General features: G+C 42.4%; 2 protein-coding genes across 9 annotated transcripts in view; one reads left to right on the top strand and one right to left on the bottom strand.

Moving 5' to 3' along the window:
* si:ch211-140l13.3 (centromere protein J) overlaps window positions 1–19,162 on the top strand; it is an 83,966-nt gene that overhangs the window by 52,835 nt on the left and 11,969 nt on the right. For 6 of the 7 annotated variants that reach the window (XM_060916396.1, XM_060916397.1, XM_060916399.1 and 3 more), the window contains one exon: window positions 2,527–2,667. The exons of the other annotated variant lie outside the window; for it this stretch is intronic. In XM_060916396.1, the coding sequence (XP_060772379.1) occupies window positions 2,527–2,667 (141 nt within the window). The remainder of the gene's footprint in view (window positions 1–2,526; window positions 2,668–19,162) is intronic. 7 annotated transcript variants of the gene reach the window in all.
* Window positions 1–19,162, bottom strand: part of LOC132883151 (uncharacterized) — a 46,651-nt gene that overhangs the window by 20,088 nt on the left and 7,401 nt on the right. For both annotated transcript variants that reach the window (XM_060916405.1, XM_060916406.1), the window contains exons 2-3: window positions 14,577–15,682; window positions 11,959–12,222 (exon numbers count right to left, since the gene is read on the bottom strand). In XM_060916405.1, the coding sequence (XP_060772388.1) occupies window positions 11,959–12,222; window positions 14,577–15,101 (789 nt within the window). In that variant the 5' untranslated portion in view covers window positions 15,102–15,682. The remainder of the gene's footprint in view (window positions 1–11,958; window positions 12,223–14,576; window positions 15,683–19,162) is intronic.

Below are 19,162 nucleotides of genomic sequence, written 5' to 3'. Positions count from 1 at the left end.
CCCACAGAACTGTCCCTCACTCAACTCAATGTTTTTTTGTTTTTCGCACCATTCTGTCTGTGTAAACTTGAGAGACTACTGTGTGTGAAATACTCAAACCAGTCTATCTGGCTCAAACCAGCACCCCTACCACAATGAAAGTCACACACTTTGAGATCGCAATTTTTCCCATTCTGATATTTGAAGTGAACATTAACTGAAGCTCTTGATTTGTATCTGCATGATTTGATGCATTGTGTTGCTGTCAAGGGATTGGCTGATTAGTGAATTGCATCAAACAGCAGGTGGAGGGGTGGGTGTTCCTAATAAAGTGGCCATTTTAGTTTGTGCTGTTTTTTTGAAATACCAAATAAGGAAATTGTGAGAATTAATTTCTTAGAAGAAAGGGGAAAGGTAGTTCCTGCAGTTTCTGTTGGAGTGGAAAATTTTATTCATGAAGTTTTTTTTTTTTTTATATGCCCTGCGATGACCTGGCGACTTGTCCAGGGTGTACCCCGCCTTTCGCCCGTAGTCAGCTGGGAGTGTGTGTGTGTGTGTGTGTGTGTGTGTTATTTCCTGTAATCTTAAGAGGTGTCAGTTACTGTATTCTGGAGTTGACTCTTCCTGTTTTTCACAAGCCTGCTCAAATGGTAGAAACAGAGACATGCCTGCTCAGATTTCAGTTGTGTATGTATACTTTATATGGCATCTATTTTTCAAAAGGACGAGACTTGTCAAATTCAAGGACTTCCACAGAGTCTCAGAGCCCGGATGATAGTGACATGATCCCATACAGTGAGTGTGGAGAAAAGGTACGTCCATCAAACTCACTGAGATTGTGTCTCTCGTTTCTATGGCAACAACTTGCACAGGGACTTGTACGGTGGACGCTCCACACAAAGACGAGGACAAATGTAGAACTGTTGATATGGTGAAGATTTCTGTGAGGAGACGTTAGTTTTCCATCAGGGGAAAATCTTCAGGACAGAGGAGGGTTTGGGGGTTTTTTTTCCTACTTTTTCTCTCTTGTTAACATTAAGTGCTAATGAGGGAATGGCAGTTTATAGCTGCTATAATGCATGTGATAACAGTAACTTATTAACAATAACAAATATTCTGCAGTGGTAAACTATAAAAAGCACTATGAAATGGAGGTACTATAAAAACTGTGATGCAAACTCTTTGGAAATTGTTGTGATGTAAGAGGAATAAAACATTGTGTTATAGGAAAAATATATTAATAATAAAATGAAATGGCAGTTCAACTTCATTGCACCACTCGGTCACTGATTATTTTCCTTTCGTATAAATATGTAAGTGATTATAGAAAATAGCATGTGCCGATCGGTCAAGAAATTCTGACCATTTCTCAATAATCACCTCGAGCAACTCAGCAAAATGGCGGCCAATCGCTTTGTCACCGTAAGTGAGGAAGAATTATAAATGATGAAAGAAAATGCTGTTCCTAAAAGCACTAAAGAGGCTATGAAGTTTGGTCTAAAACTATTCAAAGGTAAGGTGGGATTGTGATTTTATTTTAGCGATTTCAAAAGAAAGTATTTTATGTGAGTCAGCGTAGATAAGTGACAAGTCTGCGCTGCACTGTTATTAAATCTGTATGAGAATTTTGAAGATTGAAATCAATAATTTTGCAGGTTTTTTTAAATAATCACCTGTGTATTTATATTAAAACAGTTATCCACCTCAAGCTCAATGAATATCAGTGAATAATAACCTCAACTTCGTCTCTGTTATTATTTAAATAATATTGGCTGGCCTTTTTTTCGTGGTATGAGATATATTCCATTCAGTGAGCATGATCTTGAATGAGTTGAAGATGAGTAGCTGAATGGAATATATCTGATATACCATGAAAAAAGCCAGCCAATATTTATTACACACACACTCACACTACTTCTCAAAGGCCAACACAAGCTTACCCACGACTCGGTGCTGTTAGCACAGCAGTCCAGTTACCTTCCAGCCGGTGTAGTGTTAGCAAAGGCCAATGCTAGTACAGTCAAGCTGAATATTATTTCCCCTGTGTAATTTACTTTGTTACTTTTGAAATCAACAGCTACACACAATTGAGTGACCTGGCAGCCAAAATTCTCTCAAAATCTTCCGTATTTAACGAAGCAAACCTGAGAGCCATGTTTGTTTACAAATTGTCACAGTCGCTCGCTAGCGCAGAAGTTTGTGTGACATCATGTTGTCTTGACAACCATGCAATATCGTAAACCATATTCAACGCTCATTCTCCATTGGGTAGAGTGATGTAATACACATAGGATAAGCAATATGCTACCAATATTGCATGCTATCAAACCAAATTAATGAAACCCACTAGAAGGGAATAGAACACGTTTTTATTCCATCAAAAAAGTGTCCTGTATGTATAAAAATCACCGATATTCACTTCATCTTTGGTGAATAAATGTGAAATAACAGTGCTTTATTAGTTACTTATTTAATAGTGTTGGAAATATTGGGTTGAATTGTATTTCAAGTGGACTGAGTATTTCAGCTCTTTGCCCCTTTGCTCAGGGATTGTGCAGGTCTGTGGAGAAACAAGCAGCTCTTGGGATCAAGAGCAAGAATTCAGTGCTAAAAGGATTACAGAGGACAGCAAAATCTGGGAAATCTGTATCATCGGAGTCTGATTATGGATCCACAGACATGACTGAGGTTTGATCTACTAGTATGTGACTTCTACTCTTGCATGTGATGAGGAATGTGTCATCACTGAGACAACACTGCTATATATCAGTACAAACTGCTATAGTTACAGAGATGCTTTCCCTGGCTAGTTTGTCCAATTTATACTTCAGTTAAAGGGCCATACACTCCATTACATTATAGGCATTTAGCAGATGCTCTTATCCAGAGCAACGTACAACCAGGCTTGTAGCACTCAAGTCCAGGACTCGGACTCGAGTCTGACTCGTGCCCTAATTTGAAGGACTCATGCCTCAACTTGGACTTCAGCACTGATTACTTGGACTCATACACTAACTGCATTTGGGCTCGTAAATTGGAGATGAGGACTCAGATTTTTTTTCTTTATTGTTTGTAACATGCCATAATAATTTGGCATAAGATATTTATCTACATTAATTTTTGTACTACAACCCCGATTCCAAAAAAAGTTGGGACAAAGTACAAATTGTAAATAAAAAAAATGGAATGCAATAATTTACAAATCTCAAAAACTGATATTGTATTCACAATAGAACATAGACAACATATCAAATGTCGAAAGTGAGACATTTTGAAATTTCATGCCAAATATTGGCTCATTTGAAATTTCATGACAGCAACACATCTCAAAGTTGGGACAGGGGCAATAAGAGGCTGGAAAAGTTAAAGGTACAAAAAAGGAACAGCTGGAGGACCAAATTGCAACTCATTAGGTCAATTGGCAATAGGTCATTAACATGACTGGGTATAAAAAGAGCATCTTGGAGTGGCAGCGGCTCTCAGAAGTAAAGATGGGAAGAGGATCACCAATCCCCCTAATTCTGCGCTGACAAATAGTGGAGCAATATCAGAAAGGAGTTCGACAGTGTAAAATTGCAAAGAGTTTGAACATATCATCATGTACAGTGCATAATATCATCAAAAGATTCAGAGAATCTGGAAGAATCTCTGTGCGTAAGGGTCAAGGCCAGAAAACCATGGGACATTCTCCCAGAAATGTACATTTCCTGTCCTGGGCTTGTTTTGATGAATAAAATGTTTACAATCCAAAATTGTCTAAAACTGACCAGATGTCTACATTATTAAAGTTGATCTGCAAAGGAATATGACAGTTTTTTGGTTCTTAGATGTTTTTTTCCCTATTAAAAACATTTTTCAAAATTTGAAACCCTGGAAAATGCCCTGTCCCCAGTCAAAACAGAGCTACATCTTTCTCATTTCTCTTAAAATAAAAAGTGATTTAAATTAAACCTTCTTAAATTCAAACTTCAATATGTTCTCTTCATGTAAGTATATTAAAAATATGGAAAATATGCATTATCTAAAAAAATAAATGGTATTTTATAACTGTCCCCAAATTTTCATCATGCCCTGTCACATTCACTTCAAACACATCACATAAATATGCAGTATGCCTTTAAGGATATGATTCTCAGGGTGTGACATCATTTCGCCAAGGTGAAGGCAACAGTGATGAGGGGTAAGTGCTCACATTGATTTCTCTGACTTTAAACTGTTTTTTCCGTGCTAAATTTAAGGGGGACGAGCTAAAAAGTCAGACCCTGTCACGCTGATTATTCCTAGAACAGAATGGAATTAATTTTTGTTAAAACATTTTTTAAAAGGTTACTAATATTCCTGTCAACCTGCAAAAGAGTAGCCTAGTAAACTAGACCCACCCGCCTAGCGGCCAAAAATATTTTTGCCTATGAGTCTGGCTTGCCAGGCTAGCAAAAGAGTTTTAATGGTAGCATGTTAGCAGGCAGAGAAATGGCAGTTTAAAATGGCTGACTATCATACCCTGTCACATCAGGCCCTGTCACACAGCTGTGACAGGGCCTGATGGTCAGTTATTTCTATTAAAATGAATGCAATTGTTCCTTCTAACTTGCCTTCATTGTTAAAGGCCCGGTCCCACTGCACTTACGGATGCAAAGAGGATGTAAAACGTAAAAAAATCTTTGCCAAACGGAAAGAGGGAGGAAAGATAAGGTACATGAAACGTCTATTCATCGTTAGTAGCACGGAAATAGAAAGGATGTAAGCGTATGCATCTCGTATATAAAGTATTCAAAATGGACAAAGCGTTTATATCTGGGATGTATCTCGTATATTTAGGATGTCTGGAGTATGTCTAGAGTATGTAGAAGGACACCTAGCGGACAATCGATATTTTGTATAAAAAGGGGGAGAAAATCATCTAGTAGTAGAGATGTATCGATGTAGCCGCCAGCACGTCTTTCCGCTTTATGCTGACGGCGTGCGTGCTGCATCCCTTTATTTCCGCGGAGCAGACGCAATTCATACCCCCCGCATGCGCAGTGAACGGTCTGCATCCGATATACATCCGCGCAACATCCCCTTTGTTTCCGTTAGGCGTACGTGATGCATTCCCTTCATCTGCTATGCATCCGCTCTTTCTGCTATGCGTCCGCTTCTCAGTTATCACCGGTAACCCCTTCGGAGCTGTCATCCACTTCCATCCGCTTTCATCCGCTAGGCTTCCTATGAACATGCGTTTAACATCCCCGCTATATACTACCCACGTCCGTTCTTTTCCGTTCTGTTTTCGCAAATTTTCGCCAATTTTGTCCATTTCTGGAGCGGATGAAAACGGATAGAGCCACCCCCGAAATTTTGCTCGTCCGCTGTGTCCTTTTTGCATACGTTTTGTGTCCATCGGCCAGTGGGACCGGGCCTTAATGTCAATGTCAATAATGAATTTAAAGCCATTGTCAATGACTATGATTTATGCAGACTGAAGTTAGATGGCTCCCGTTAGTGCTTCTGAGAGACAAAGGCAATGTCGAGCATGACAAAATGCAGACCCAGAAAGAAAGGCACAACATCTCCAGAGAGAGATGGAAGGAGAAGAAATTAAAGAGGAAGAACATTAATGAGTTGAACGAGCAAGAGAAAAGCCATAGGCGCAAATTATGGAGAATGCAGCAGAGAAGTAGGTTTAAGAGAAAGGCCACAGATCCACAGGCAGGGGCAGAGCTAGAGCCAGAACCTGAACCAGGGCCTTCAAGGTTAGAGATGACTGATCACTATCAATTTATCACCTGGAGAAATTAAAGAGAACCGCAGATCGTCTGGTTAGCCATGGCCGTGACATATGCTCTGCGGTTGATTTCTTTGAGGCCTTGGTGGACACAAACAGCACTCAAGCTGTTCTATGCAAGTGAGGCATCCATTGAGAAGGCAGGGAAAGAGATGCCAGGTAGCTTCCCTCTTGTGCCTTCGACAATGAAAATACATCAAATAATCACTACCTCTCCAGGACAAATGGTGTATCGGGATCTCAGCTGTATGTGCACCATAAATAAGATTTTACACTGCACATGCTACAATACAAGGGCATTCAGCTTCAACACACCAAACAATTCAGGAACAGAAGAGATTGAATGGGGTCCAAAAGTTATCCAGAAATGGTGTGTCGTAAAATATGATTGAGAGCTCTACCCAGGCATCATCACTGCCATTGATGAGCTTGAGGCACAAGTATAGAGCAGGACAAAACAAATTCTTCTGGCCCATTGTCGATGACATCATCTGGTACACATTTTGAGTGTCATTTCGTTCATTCCACCTCCTCAACCTGTCAGCAGCCACCATCTGGGGGTCCAAAAAGATATTTGGGCAAAGCTTGTGCAGAATAATGATGACTAGCCTAACAAAACAAAATGTGGCCTTGTGTTTCATGTGCCACAATACAAGCAGGGTTATTTAATTTCAGTTATTGTTTGTTTTTGTATGCGCCATGTTAAAGTGAAATGCTGGCGCTGAAGTTAACAAGGGTCTTTTTCGAAAAGTTTCGAAAGTTTGACTTGTATACATGATGAAAAAGAGCCTTCTTAGCTTCAGCGCTGGTGTTACACTTTAATGTTACTAAAAATGATAAGGCCTACATTACTGTTTTTGTATGTTCCCACATTACTGTTAACTGGAAAACATTACTGTTTTTGAATGCAGGCTGGAAATTATTTCACAATGAAATGAACTGTGAAAGTGAAAATGATTTCACGATGAAATGAATTGTCAAAGTGAAAATGATTTCACAATGAAAATGAGTTGTAACTGGAATGTGAAACTGTAAGTGATTTCACAAAGAAATTAGTTGTTAAGTGAGCCATAATGTTTTCACGTTTTATCAGTTAAAAATGTGTTTGATCAAAATCACTTGTCCGTCAGTTTCTAATCAATTCATACTTAAAAATATCTGAATAAAAAATTTAATCAGGAATATTAATCAAAACTACCTTAGAGAGAGAAAAAAATTTTTCCTTCAACAAAAAATAGCAGCAAGTCAGCTCTGTCACAAAACCGTCAGTCCTGTCACGCAAGGTTTTATGAGTAAAAAAATAACTATTTTACATTTTTTTTTCCAGGAATTGCTCTACTCAACAGTGTAGAGCAAGATGGGGACATGTATCCATGATCAAGTATTTGTAAAAATCTTGCAAGTACATGGTGTTTTTACACAATTATGTGACTGCCTGATGGATATGACGCAGATATCTTTGACTAGAATTATCTGTAAATTTATTTATATTTTGATGGGGTTTACTAAACCATATTAAATGCAATTAGGGACACATGACAAATAGGAAAAAGCTGTTTCTGACAGAAATTCACTGGGACATGTCATTTCCAGATACAATTTTGTCTGTGACAGGGCCTGACATTTTAGCAGTGAACTCAAGTCAAGTCAACTTTATTGTCAAATATGCTATACATGCTCGACATACAGCACAGATGAAATTTCAGTCCTCTCTGACCCACGGTGCAAACAGGCAATGCAATAAATAAAAATAAAAATTGAATAATTGAAAAAAAAAAAAAAAAAAATATATATATATATATATATATAACCAGTATAAACACTCTAGATAGGAACTAGACATAGACTAAACACTCAGACAAACAATATAAGCAGTATAAATAAACAGTATAAACACTAGATAAGAACTAGACATAGACGAAACACTCAGACAATATAAACAGTGTAAACACTCTAGATTTGAACTAGATGTAGACTAAACACTCATATTATATATATATATATATATATATATATATATATATATATATATATATATATATATATATACATTTTAAACTTTATACATGCTTTAAAATGTGTTTTATTAGAGTATAAAAACTTGCTGAGATGGCACGATAGGCATTTCTCACAGTTTAACATGTCCTTAATGTGACTACATGTTCAGATCAACAAATAAAATATATTTTTTACAGATTTTTGAAAGTGAAAATGTACGTTTCTGGGAGAATGTCCCCCATACTGGGTGCCCGTGATCTTCGGGCCCTTAGACGGCACTGCATCACATACAGGCATGCTTCTGTATTGGAAATCACAAAATGGGCTCAGGAATATTTCCAGAGAACATTATCTGTGAACACAATTCACCGTGCCATCCGCCGTTGCCAGCTAAAACTCTATAGTTCAAAGAAGAAGCCGTATCTAAACACGATCCAGAAGCGCAGACGTCTTCTCTGGGCCAAGGCTCCTTTAAAATGGACTGTGGCAAAGTGGAAAACTGTTCTGTGGTCAGACGAATCAAAATTTGAAGTTCTTTATGGAAATGAGGGACGCCGTGTCATTCGGACTAAAGAGGAGAAGGACGACCCAAGTTGTTATCAGCGCTCAGTTCAGAAGCCTGCATCTCTGATGGTATGGGGTTGCATTAGTGCATGTGGCATGGACAGCTTACGCATCTGGAAAGACACCATCAATGCTGAAAGGTATATCCAGGTTCTAGAGCAACATATGCTCCCATCCAGATGACGTCTCTTTCAGGGAAGACCTTGCATTTTCCAACATGACAATGCCAAACCACATTCTGCATCAATTACAGCATCATGGCTGCGTAGAAGAAGGGTCCGGGTACTGAACTGGCCAGCCTGCAGTCCAGATCTTTCACCCATAGAAAACATTTGGCGCATCATAAAACGGAAAATACGACAAAAAAGACCCAAGACAGTTGAGCAACTAGAATCCTACATTAGACAAGAATGGGTTAACATTCCTATCCCTAAACTTGAGCAACTTGTCTCCTCAGTCCCCAGACGTTTACAGACTGTTGTAAAGAGAAAAGGAGATGTCTCACAGTGGTAAACATGGCCTTGTCCCAACTTTTTTGAGATGTGTTGTCATGAAATTTAAAATCACCTAATTTTTCTCTTTAAATGATACATTTTCTCAGTTTAAACATTTGATACGTCCTCTATGTTCTATTCTGAATAAAATATGGAATTTTGAAACTTCCACATCATTGCATTCCATTTTTATTTACAATTTGTACTTTGTCACAACTTTTTTGGAATCGGGGTTGTAATTTCGTGCATCACACCTGCGCACTTGAGCGCATGCATCAAATAGACTCTTGGGCATGCTCTGGACAGTGTGCGCACGAGTCTGCTTGGCTCGTACCTGCACAGGATTAAGGCACAATCAACGCTCCTATATAAAAACTGTGAAAACACACTTGCTTAGCGAAGTATTGAGTTGTGTTGCTGACACATTACCGAGCCTTATTTCCTTGTCTGGTTTCCTGATCCCTGATTTTCTGTTTCTCGTCTTTGATTCTGCCAAGCCTACAATAGCCTGTTTGTGCCTTGCTCAACCTATTGCCTGTTTTACAATTTTGCCTGCCATTCTGGATTGTTTATCTGTCTTCACTTGTATTAATAAGAATACCTCCTGCACTTACATCTGTCTCCCAATCATCTCTGACAGAATACTTCACCACACTCCCTGACAGAGAATGCACATTCACCTGCTCATATGTCATGTTCAGGAACAAATTAACGTTAATGGCACTAAAACAGCCACTGTCAAATGGTGCGGTTGGAGTCTTGTTCTTGGCCTTGACTTGAATCAACAGTGGATTCGACTCGAAATCTTTTTTAAAGACTTAGAGTTGACTCAGACTTGAACACTGGGGACTCGAGACTGGACTCGGACTCAAGGTTTAGTGACTCAAGTATAACACAGCATACAACATACCCAGAGCAGTTAGGGGTTAGGTGCCTTGCTCAAGGGCACTTCAGCCATTCCTACTGGTCCAGGGAATCGAACCAACGGCCTTTTGGTCTCAAAGCTGCTTCTCTAATCATTAGGCCATGGCTTCCCCAGTAAGTACCTGTAAGTGTGTCATTAGTTTGGTGAGTTTCTATGTCTTGTTTTTTGGATGAAAACATATCTGCAAGAACAAAACAAAAGCTCGTAGGTAATTGATGTGATCTGCCATCATGCTACTATGGTTTTCTTCCATTGTGAATTGTGCAACATCCTCCATTCATGACGAATCTTTGATTACAATGGTTCCACTCCATACTGATTAGAAATGTGGGCCAGTTCACAGTTCACCAGCAGGCACCAAAGTTCAAAGAGTCCTGAAACTTAATGGAACAAGTTCAAGAACCCATTCCCTCTTGGTCAAAAAGGTCTTTTTTTTTTTATAAACATGACCTAGTTTTTATAACCTCGTGTGTTATACTGAACACACAACTATTATTTTCAATTATTTTGTATATGGTACTTAAGATGCTTTTGTAAAGTTTGTGAGTTTTTTATTGAAAAAGAGGCATTGGATTTTTTGTTTTTTTTTCTTATGCTGTTTTAACGTGGTATGAAAACCCCTATGGAATAAAGCAGGCTGATTTTTCAGCTGTGCTTTTAAATATAAATCTATCCATCCATAACGCTTATCCTGTGCAGGGCCGTGGGCAAGCTGGAACCTATCCCAGCTGACTATGGGTGAGAGGCGGGGTACACCCTGGACAAGTCGCCAGATCATCGCAAGGCTGACACACAGACAACCAACCATTCACACCTACAGTCAATTTAGAGCCACCAATTAGTCTAACCTGCATGTCTTTTGGTGTGTGGTGGAAACCGGAACACTCGGAGGAAACCCATGCAGACACAGAGAGAACATGCAAACTCCACACAGAAAGGCCCCCATCAGCCACTGGGCTTGAACCCAGAACCTTCTTGCTGTGCAGAGACCATGCTAGCCACTACACCACCGTGCCACTCTAAATATAAATACAGCACATGAATAGCTGCGGGCGGCACGGTGGTGTAATGGTTAGCGCTGTTGCCTCACAGCAAGAAGGTCTGGGTTCGAGCCCCGTGGCCGGCGAGGGCCTTTCTGTGCAGAGTTTGCATGTTCTCCCTGTGTTCGCATGGGTTTCCTCCGGGTGCTCCGGTTTCCCCCACAGTCCAAAGACATGCAGGATAGGTTAACTGGTAACTCTAAATTGACCGTAGGTGTGAATGGTTGTCTGTGTCAGCCCTGTGATGACCTGGCGACTTGTCCAGGGTGTACCCCGCCTTTCGCCCATAGTCAGCTGGGATAGGCTCCAGCTTGCCTGCGACCCTGTAGAACAGGATAAAGCAGCTAGAGATAATGAGATGAGATGAATAGCTACACTCCGATTGGGTAACATCTTTAAACAAGAGCTCTGTCATCCACATCCAAAGAATTGTTTTGCTACAATTTTCATGTTTCTGTTTTCATGATGACATCCAGATACTTGTGTACAAATGAAACAAATATTTCTGAAACTTGTCACACATAATATTTACATAGGTTTTTTTGTGCCTTTTCACATCCCTAACTGAGAAAGCTACCTTGCCAAACTAAATTGAAATGGCAACAGCTAACTTTGCATGTCTTATTTTTACTTATGGTTTGCAGACTGGCAGTCGACTCCAACAGAGTTGGCACAGCACATCTTCTGGATTCAGATTGCTATGGGCAGCCATATGTTAATGGACAGTGGTTCCATTAAAAAAAAATGAGATGCATGTTGTAACACTTCCCTGATTATAGTGAATGCTGAAACACAGGCAGGCAGGATCAAGTTCAGTCTCAGTTTTTTTTCACACAACCAGATTACACAATCACACTTTTCAGCAGTTTTCCGTTGATGTGATGTGTGCCCTTGCACGGGCATGACCTCAATCGGGGGGAGAAAAAACCCACTCTGCTGCTCTCCCCTTTTATCTCTTTTTACTGCACACGAACACACACAGACAGCACATTAATTTAACACAGGTGCTTCCACTTTGCCACTCATCTTCCCCAGCTTCTCCCTCGATTCACAAACCAGCACTTGACCACGCCCCTGCTGCCACATACCCCCACTGACTGACTCAGGCCGGGGAGCCGTCTGGCCTGCAGCTGCAGGCCACCCCCCGCCCCCCATCAAGAGAGGCCCCTGGCCTGTGGACCACCTCGAACTTACATGGCTGTAGGGCCAGATCCAGGCGTTGGCATCCTTCATGCGGTGAAGCCACTGGAGCGGGTCATGATCCGAGCAGAGGGTGAAAGGGCATCCCAGAAGGTAGTAACGGAGGGTAAGCACTGCCCACTTGATGGCCAAGTGCTCCTTCTCGATGGTACTGTACTTCCCCTCCCACATGGAGAGATTGCGGCTGATGTACGGCACCGGGCGCTCCTCCACCATCTGGGACAAAACGGCCCCCAGCCCTCTGTCCAACACATCAGTCTGCAACACAAAAGGGAGAGAGAGAAGTCAGGGGAGTACAAAAGTGGCCCCCCACACAGTACAGCTTTTACCTGGTTAAAGGCCTGTTGGCATTGCTCTGTCCACTGGACCGGATCTGGCACTCCCATTTTAGTGAGGTCAGTCAGCGGGCTGGTGACCTCCTGAAAAATTTTGATACAAACCACCTATAATAGCCAGCCAGTCCCAGGAACTGCCTCACCCCCTTTTTGGTCTTAGGCAAGCTGCAACCGCTGCAGTCTTATTGATTTTGGGGGTGCACCTGCCCATAACCCAAGTGGAAGCCCAGATTACTGTACTTCCACCTGCCTAATTGCACACATCTTTGGGTTTGCTGTGAGCCCAGCATGCCTCAGAACTGCCCTCAGGTGTTGTAGGTGCCGCTTCCAATCATTACTATAAATGATATCATCTAAGTAGGCGGCCGCATATGCATTGTCGGGGTGGAGAATTCGGTCCATGAGATGCTGAAATGTCGTAGGGGCCCCAAACAACCTGAAAGGAAGGGTGACAAATTGGTGTTAACCAAATGGAGTGGAAAAGGCTGTTTTTTCCCCAAGATAACAGAATCAAGGGAATCTGCCAATATCCCTTTGTTAAATCCATTGTCAAGTAAAAGCAAGCCATGCCTAACCGATCAAGCAGTTCATCAACGTGGGACATCAGATATGCATCAAATTTAGACATCGCATTGACTTTTCTATAGTCCACACAGAATCGGACCAACCCATCAATCTTGGGAACCAAGACCACCAGGCTGCTCCAGTTGCTGTGCAACTCCTCAATTACTTCCATCTTAAGCATAGGCTGAAGTTCATCCCGACCCACATTTTTCTTGTGTTCGGTGAGCTGATGTGGGTGGCTGTGCACCACCACCCCGGGGGAATCTCAATGTGGTGTTTTATGAGGTTTGTGTGACCAGGGAGGGGTGAGAACACATTGGAGAATTCCTCCTGCAACCTAGTTACCTGTGGTCTCCACAGGGGACCAGGGTAAATTGGGCTGCACTTTTTGGACTTGCCTCCGGTCCCAGCTCTGCCCTCTCTGGAACTACCATCGGCAGAGCCACAGGAACCTCCTCTCTCCATGGTTTCAGGAGATTTGAGGTGGTAAATTTGATATGTCACCTCTATCTGGCCGTTTTGACCTAGCTGACCTCTCCAATTTGCCGTGTGACCTCAAAGGGCCACAATGACTATCCATCCATTATCTGTAGCCGCTTATCCTGTCCTACAGAGTCGCAGGCAAGCTGGAGCCTATCCCAGCTGACTATGGGCGAGAGGCAGAGTACACCCTGGACAAGTCACCAGGTCATCGCAGGGCTAACACATGGACACAGACAACCATTCACACCTACGGTCAATTTAGAGCCACCAATTAGCCTAACCTGCATGCCTTTTGGACTGTGGGGGAAACTGGAGAACCCGGAGGAAACCCATGGGGAGAGCATGCAAACTCCACACAGAAAGGACCTCGCCAGCCACTGGGCTCGAACCCAGGACCTTCTTGCTGTGAGGCGACAGTGCTAACCACTACAGTGACATGGCGCTTTTGGTGTGGTCGCTAGATTTACCAGCTGGCAATTGTGACAAGCTGCACATCTGCGGGCATCGGTGTGAATGCCTGGCCAATAGAAATGGTCCATGAGATGATTCAATGTTTTATCCTGCTCCAAATGTCCAGCCATAGGATTATGATGAGCCACATGGAATAAAAGTTCCCTACATTGGGACCAACAACTGTGTCATCTTTTCTTTAGTTTGCATGTCCTGTGTCACTCTATACAACCTATCCTTAAAAATAGAAAAATACAGGAAGGAAAGCATAATGATAGGCTGAAGGATTTGACCATCAATTACCTTTCACTTGGTCAGATGTGTGTCTCAGACTCGTCATGTGCCTGCTCCAATAGGAAATTCCCCAAAGAGGGAAGAGGGCTCTTCTCACTCTGTGATCTCATGATGTGGAGCTGATACAGATGAGCCTGAGACTGTCTCCCTAGCCAACTTCGCGACAGAATTCCCCCGTGATGGGCTATTGTAGGACCCATTCACTACTATCCATTTCATTAATACTTTAAACCTCAGCCAGTCAGTAACCAGGATCAGTGGATGGGTGAGGCTCGTATTAACTGTGACCTCTACAGCATGCTTTTCTCCCCGGAAATGAATAGTGATGGGCATTAGTGGATATTTGTGAATATCACCTTGCACACACTTGACCTTCACCACACGTGCATTTCCCAGTGCCCCGCACTGAATCAGGCTTTGATAACTGGAGGTCTGATTACAACCCGAATCCACCAAAGCCTGATGTGTACCCCCTTCAACACTCACCGGTATGCGGTACGTTCCAGTTTGATCAGGGGCAGCTTCTGGCGCATTGGGAACCTGGGCCACTGCCCCAACCTCCATCACCTGGCACTGGTCCTGGAAGTGCCACGGCTCCCCGCAGCGCCAGCACACCGGACCAAGCCTCACCTCTGCATTGCTTGGGTGCGGAACACTCAGCTTTGGGGAAGACACAGAAACACACGGGGAAGAGGGGGAAGGAGAACCATGGGCTCGGGGAGCTGGCTGCAGGGGAATTGGCCCCTGCTTCCATGGTGTGGGGAGGGAGGGGAGGAACAAGAGGAAGGGGGCACAGAACGAGAGAGAGAGAGAAGCTGGATGCCCAACTGCCACCGGAACCGCTGCCAGATGATCCTCTGCCAGCTCAATGGCCTGATCCAGTAACGCTGGGTGATGGCATTGGACCCATTCTGCTGTCCCCCTTGGCAACTGAGCAATGAATTGCCCCAGTGCCACCGCGTCAATGATTGATTGATTGATTGATTGATTGATTGATTTCCTCAATGTCATGGTTCTCTGCTCTCAGCCACTGCCAGCAGGCATCCTGCAGCTGCTGGCCGTAGGCGAAGGGTAGGCCGACCTCCTCCAGCGTCAGGTCATGGAAGCGCTGCCAATGTTGCTCCAGGAAGCAGCTGACTCGCTTCAAGTTGCTTCAAGTTGGCATATGCCAGCCGGTTCTCTGTGGGTAGTTGCGCTTCGCTGGTCAGTAGTGGTAACAGGCAGGCTGCTCGTCTGGCCACCCCCACGTCTCCATGGACCACTCAAACAGGTCCAGAAATGCCTCTGGATCATTGGGCGGCCCCATCTTGGTGAGGGTGATGTGTGAGAATCCCGCGGGCTCCGGGGCTGGTGCATCTGCAGGGTTGATGAGATGCAGGAGCGCCTGGCAGTCATCCTGTTGGGCCCACACCTGAGCCTCAAAGCGCCGCTCCTGCTCGGTTTTCATGGCAACCAGCGCCTGGTGCTGGTTCTGCTGGGTGGCGACGAGGGCATGGATCAGCTCACTTAAATGGGGACTCCATGGCAATGGCTCTTTACCAGCCTCCCAGGTTTTAGCACCAGTGTAACACTTCCCTGATTTACAGTGAATGCTGAAACACAGGCAGGTGGGATCAAGTTCAGTCTCAGTTTTATTTTCACACAACCAGATTACACAAACACCATCTTTGTGTTATATACACCAGCCCCGTCTAACTGGTAGAGGAGGCGTCGTGGTTATTTATAATGATTATCTAGGTGTAACACAAAAACCTGGTTATAAATTTAATACATTTGATGTTCTTCATACCAGTATAATGTATGTAGCCTCGAAAAATAGGTCTACCCAGTTAATTCTGGACTTATTATTTACAGGCCCATGGGGCCATATTCTGAGTTTCTTTCTGAATTTGCAGATTTTATCTCAGATCTGGTTATTTCCTTAGACAAAGCTTTAGTTGTTGGAGATTTTAATATTCACTTTGATAACCCAGAAGACCCTTTGAAAACAGCGTTTGTGTCCATTTTAGATTCAGTAGGGATTAATCAGAATGTCATAGGACCGACCCATAATGGTGGTCACACCTTTGATCTACTGTAATACTAACATTCTGGTTAAACATAGAAAATATAGTCATACTTCCACAGTCTGAAGTTCTCAGATCATTATCTTATCTCATTCAAAATATGTCTGAGTAATAATATATGCACCTCACCACGCTACTGTATTAAACTTGCATTCATGTCAACTACTGCACAGAGCTTTATAAATGATCTCCCAGAGTTATCTACTTTGATTGGGTCACTGTCAGCCCCTGCAGAACTTGATCAGGCAACTGAATGCTTAGTCAACGTTCCGCCATACTTTAGATAATGTAGCTCCTCTTAAATGGAAAATGGTCAGAGACAAAAAATTAGCACCCTGGTATAATGATGACACTTGCACTTTAAAGTAGACCACTCGAAAATTGGAACGTAAATGGTGTCAAACAAAATTGGTAGTGTTCAAATTGGCATGGAAGGAGAGCTTCCTGAAGTATAGAAAAGCTCTTAGTGCTCCTAGATCGACATATCTCTCCTCCCTAATAGAAGATGATAAAAAGAATCCTAGATTCCTATTTAATACTGTAGCAAAATTAACCAGGAATAAGTTCACTATAGACACATGCACACCTGCAGTATGTAGTAGCAACAACTTCATTAATTTTTTTAATGACAAAATTGAGAATATCCGACAAATTCAAACTACTAATTTAAGGTTAGACAATGTAAGTGACCCTGTAGTTAACAATATAACTGCATCAGATCATCAATTAGAATGTTTTACTCCCCTTAGAGAAACTGAATTACTTTCATTAATCTCAGCATCAAAAGCCTCAACTTGTGTACTAGATCCCTTACCTACACGTCTATTCAAACAGATAATACCTGAAGTAATTGAACCACTTCTAAAAATAATAAATTCTTCTCTTACGATTGGCTATGTACCCAAATCCTTTAAATTAGCAGTTATCAAACCCGATTTAAAAAACCTGACCTTGATCCCTGTCAGCTGTCCAATTATCGGCCAATATCAAACCTCCCCTTTATCCCCAAGATCCTTGAAAAAGCTGTGGCACAGCAGTTATGCTTATATTTCATGGATGTTATTCCTATGTGAACATATCAGTCAGGATTTAGACCTCATCATCAGAGACAGCTCTGGTTGAAGTAATAAATGACCTACTGTTGGCATCTGATCAGGGCTGTGTCTTGCTGCTTGTGTTGCTTGACCTTAGTGCAGCATTTGATACCATTGATCATTCCATTCTTCTGGATAGACTAGAAAATGTTGTGGGAGTTAAGGGAATAGCCCTCTCCTGGGTCAGGTCTTATTTAACTGATCGCTATCAGTATGTTGATTTTAAATGGTGATTTTTTTTTTTCTCTAGACATACTGAGGTAAAGTTTGGTGTTCCACAAGGTTCTGTCTTGGGTCCACTGATTTTTTTTTTTTATATATATGTTACCTCTGGGTGATATTATTCGTAAACATTGTATTAGTTTCCACTGTTATGCTGATGACACAATTGTATGTTTCTGCAAAACCTGATGAGAGACACCAGCTTAATAGAATTGAGGAATGTGTGAAGGACATTAGACACTGGATGCTTATTAACTTTCTTCTGCTTAACTCTGACAAGACTGAAATACTTGTATTAGGACCACATGCAGCTAGAAGTAAGTTTTGTGATTACGCAGTAACTCTGGATGGCCTTTCTGCTTCTTCACATGCAGCAGTAAAAGACCTCGGAGTGATTATTGACTCCAGTCTTTCATTCGAAACTCACATTGATAACATCCACATAGCTTTCCTTCATCTCAGAAATTTTTCTAAGATAAGAAATTTAATGTCACTACATGACGTGGAAAAACTTTTGTTACCTCCAGGTTGGATTATTGTAATGCCTTACTGTCTGGATGTTCCAATAAGTGCATAAACAAGCTCCAGTTCGTTCAAAATGCAGCAGCAAGAGTCCTTACTAGAACTAGAAAAAATATGACCACATCACCCCATCTTATCCACACTGCATTGGCTCCCAGTCAAATTTCGTATTGATTATCAAATACGACTGTTGACCTTTAAAGCACTGAATGGTCTCGCACCACAGTACCTGAGTGAACTTCTGGTCCTCTATGACCCATCATGCCTACTTAGATCAAAAGGTGCAGGCTATCTGCTGGTACCTTGTATAGTGAAGGCTACATCAGGGGGCGGAGCCTTTTCTTACAAAGCCCCACAGTTATGGAACAGCCTTCCAAGTAATGTTTGGGAATCAGACACAGTCTCAGCATTTAAGTCTAGGCTGAAAACATATCTGTTTAGTCAAGCCTTGTGTTAATGGTGTTTGAGGTAAAGGTGTAGATCTGGAGGGTCCTCAGACAGTGTGTTTTGGTAAACTGGGATGTATGGATGCTGTCAGTCCCTACTCGCTTGCTCAGTCAAGTATGTTGACGGTGTAGTGGCTGGCTGCTTTATGTCCCGGGGCTCCCTCATGCCTGTGTTACCTTCTGGCTCTCCCCTTTTAGTTATGCTGTCATAGTTAGTTGCCAGAGTCCCTGCTTGTACTCAGTGCAATATGTATACTGTTCCTACTTATCCAGGTGACATTGGGCATACCTAACAACCTGTGCCCCCCCCCCCCCCCCCCCCCCCAAAAAAAAAAAAAAAAAATCTGTCCCTCTGAGTTACATGTTGGTCCTGGGATCAAGATGCTGACCTCTTCTGCTCCTCAGACCTGCCTGATCCATCCTGGTGCCCTGTGTCTGGTTGGAGTCTCATCGCATCGCTCCTGTGGAGGATGGCCGCATGTGGACAGTTGAAAGTCACACCTGGAAGACGCTCTGGACTCTTACAGTAATGCTTTTATGGCTGAGGACTACAGTTGACTTGCTAACTTTAGGACTGCAGTTGTCATGAACAGTTTTGCACTCAAGTTTCCATCAATGAAGAGTTTATAACATCAACAAAACTGACTTCATGTTAAAACTGTTATAGTTGTGTTGTCTGTTGTTGCCCAAATGAGGATGGGTTCCCTTTTGAGTCTGGTTCC

The sequence above is a fragment of the Neoarius graeffei genome, chromosome 3 (genome assembly GCF_027579695.1).
Source record: "Neoarius graeffei isolate fNeoGra1 chromosome 3, fNeoGra1.pri, whole genome shotgun sequence".
Taxonomy (NCBI): domain Eukaryota; kingdom Metazoa; phylum Chordata; class Actinopteri; order Siluriformes; family Ariidae; genus Neoarius; species Neoarius graeffei.
Note: the sequence above shows the minus strand (reverse complement) of the source record. Positions and strands in the feature narration are given on the sequence as shown.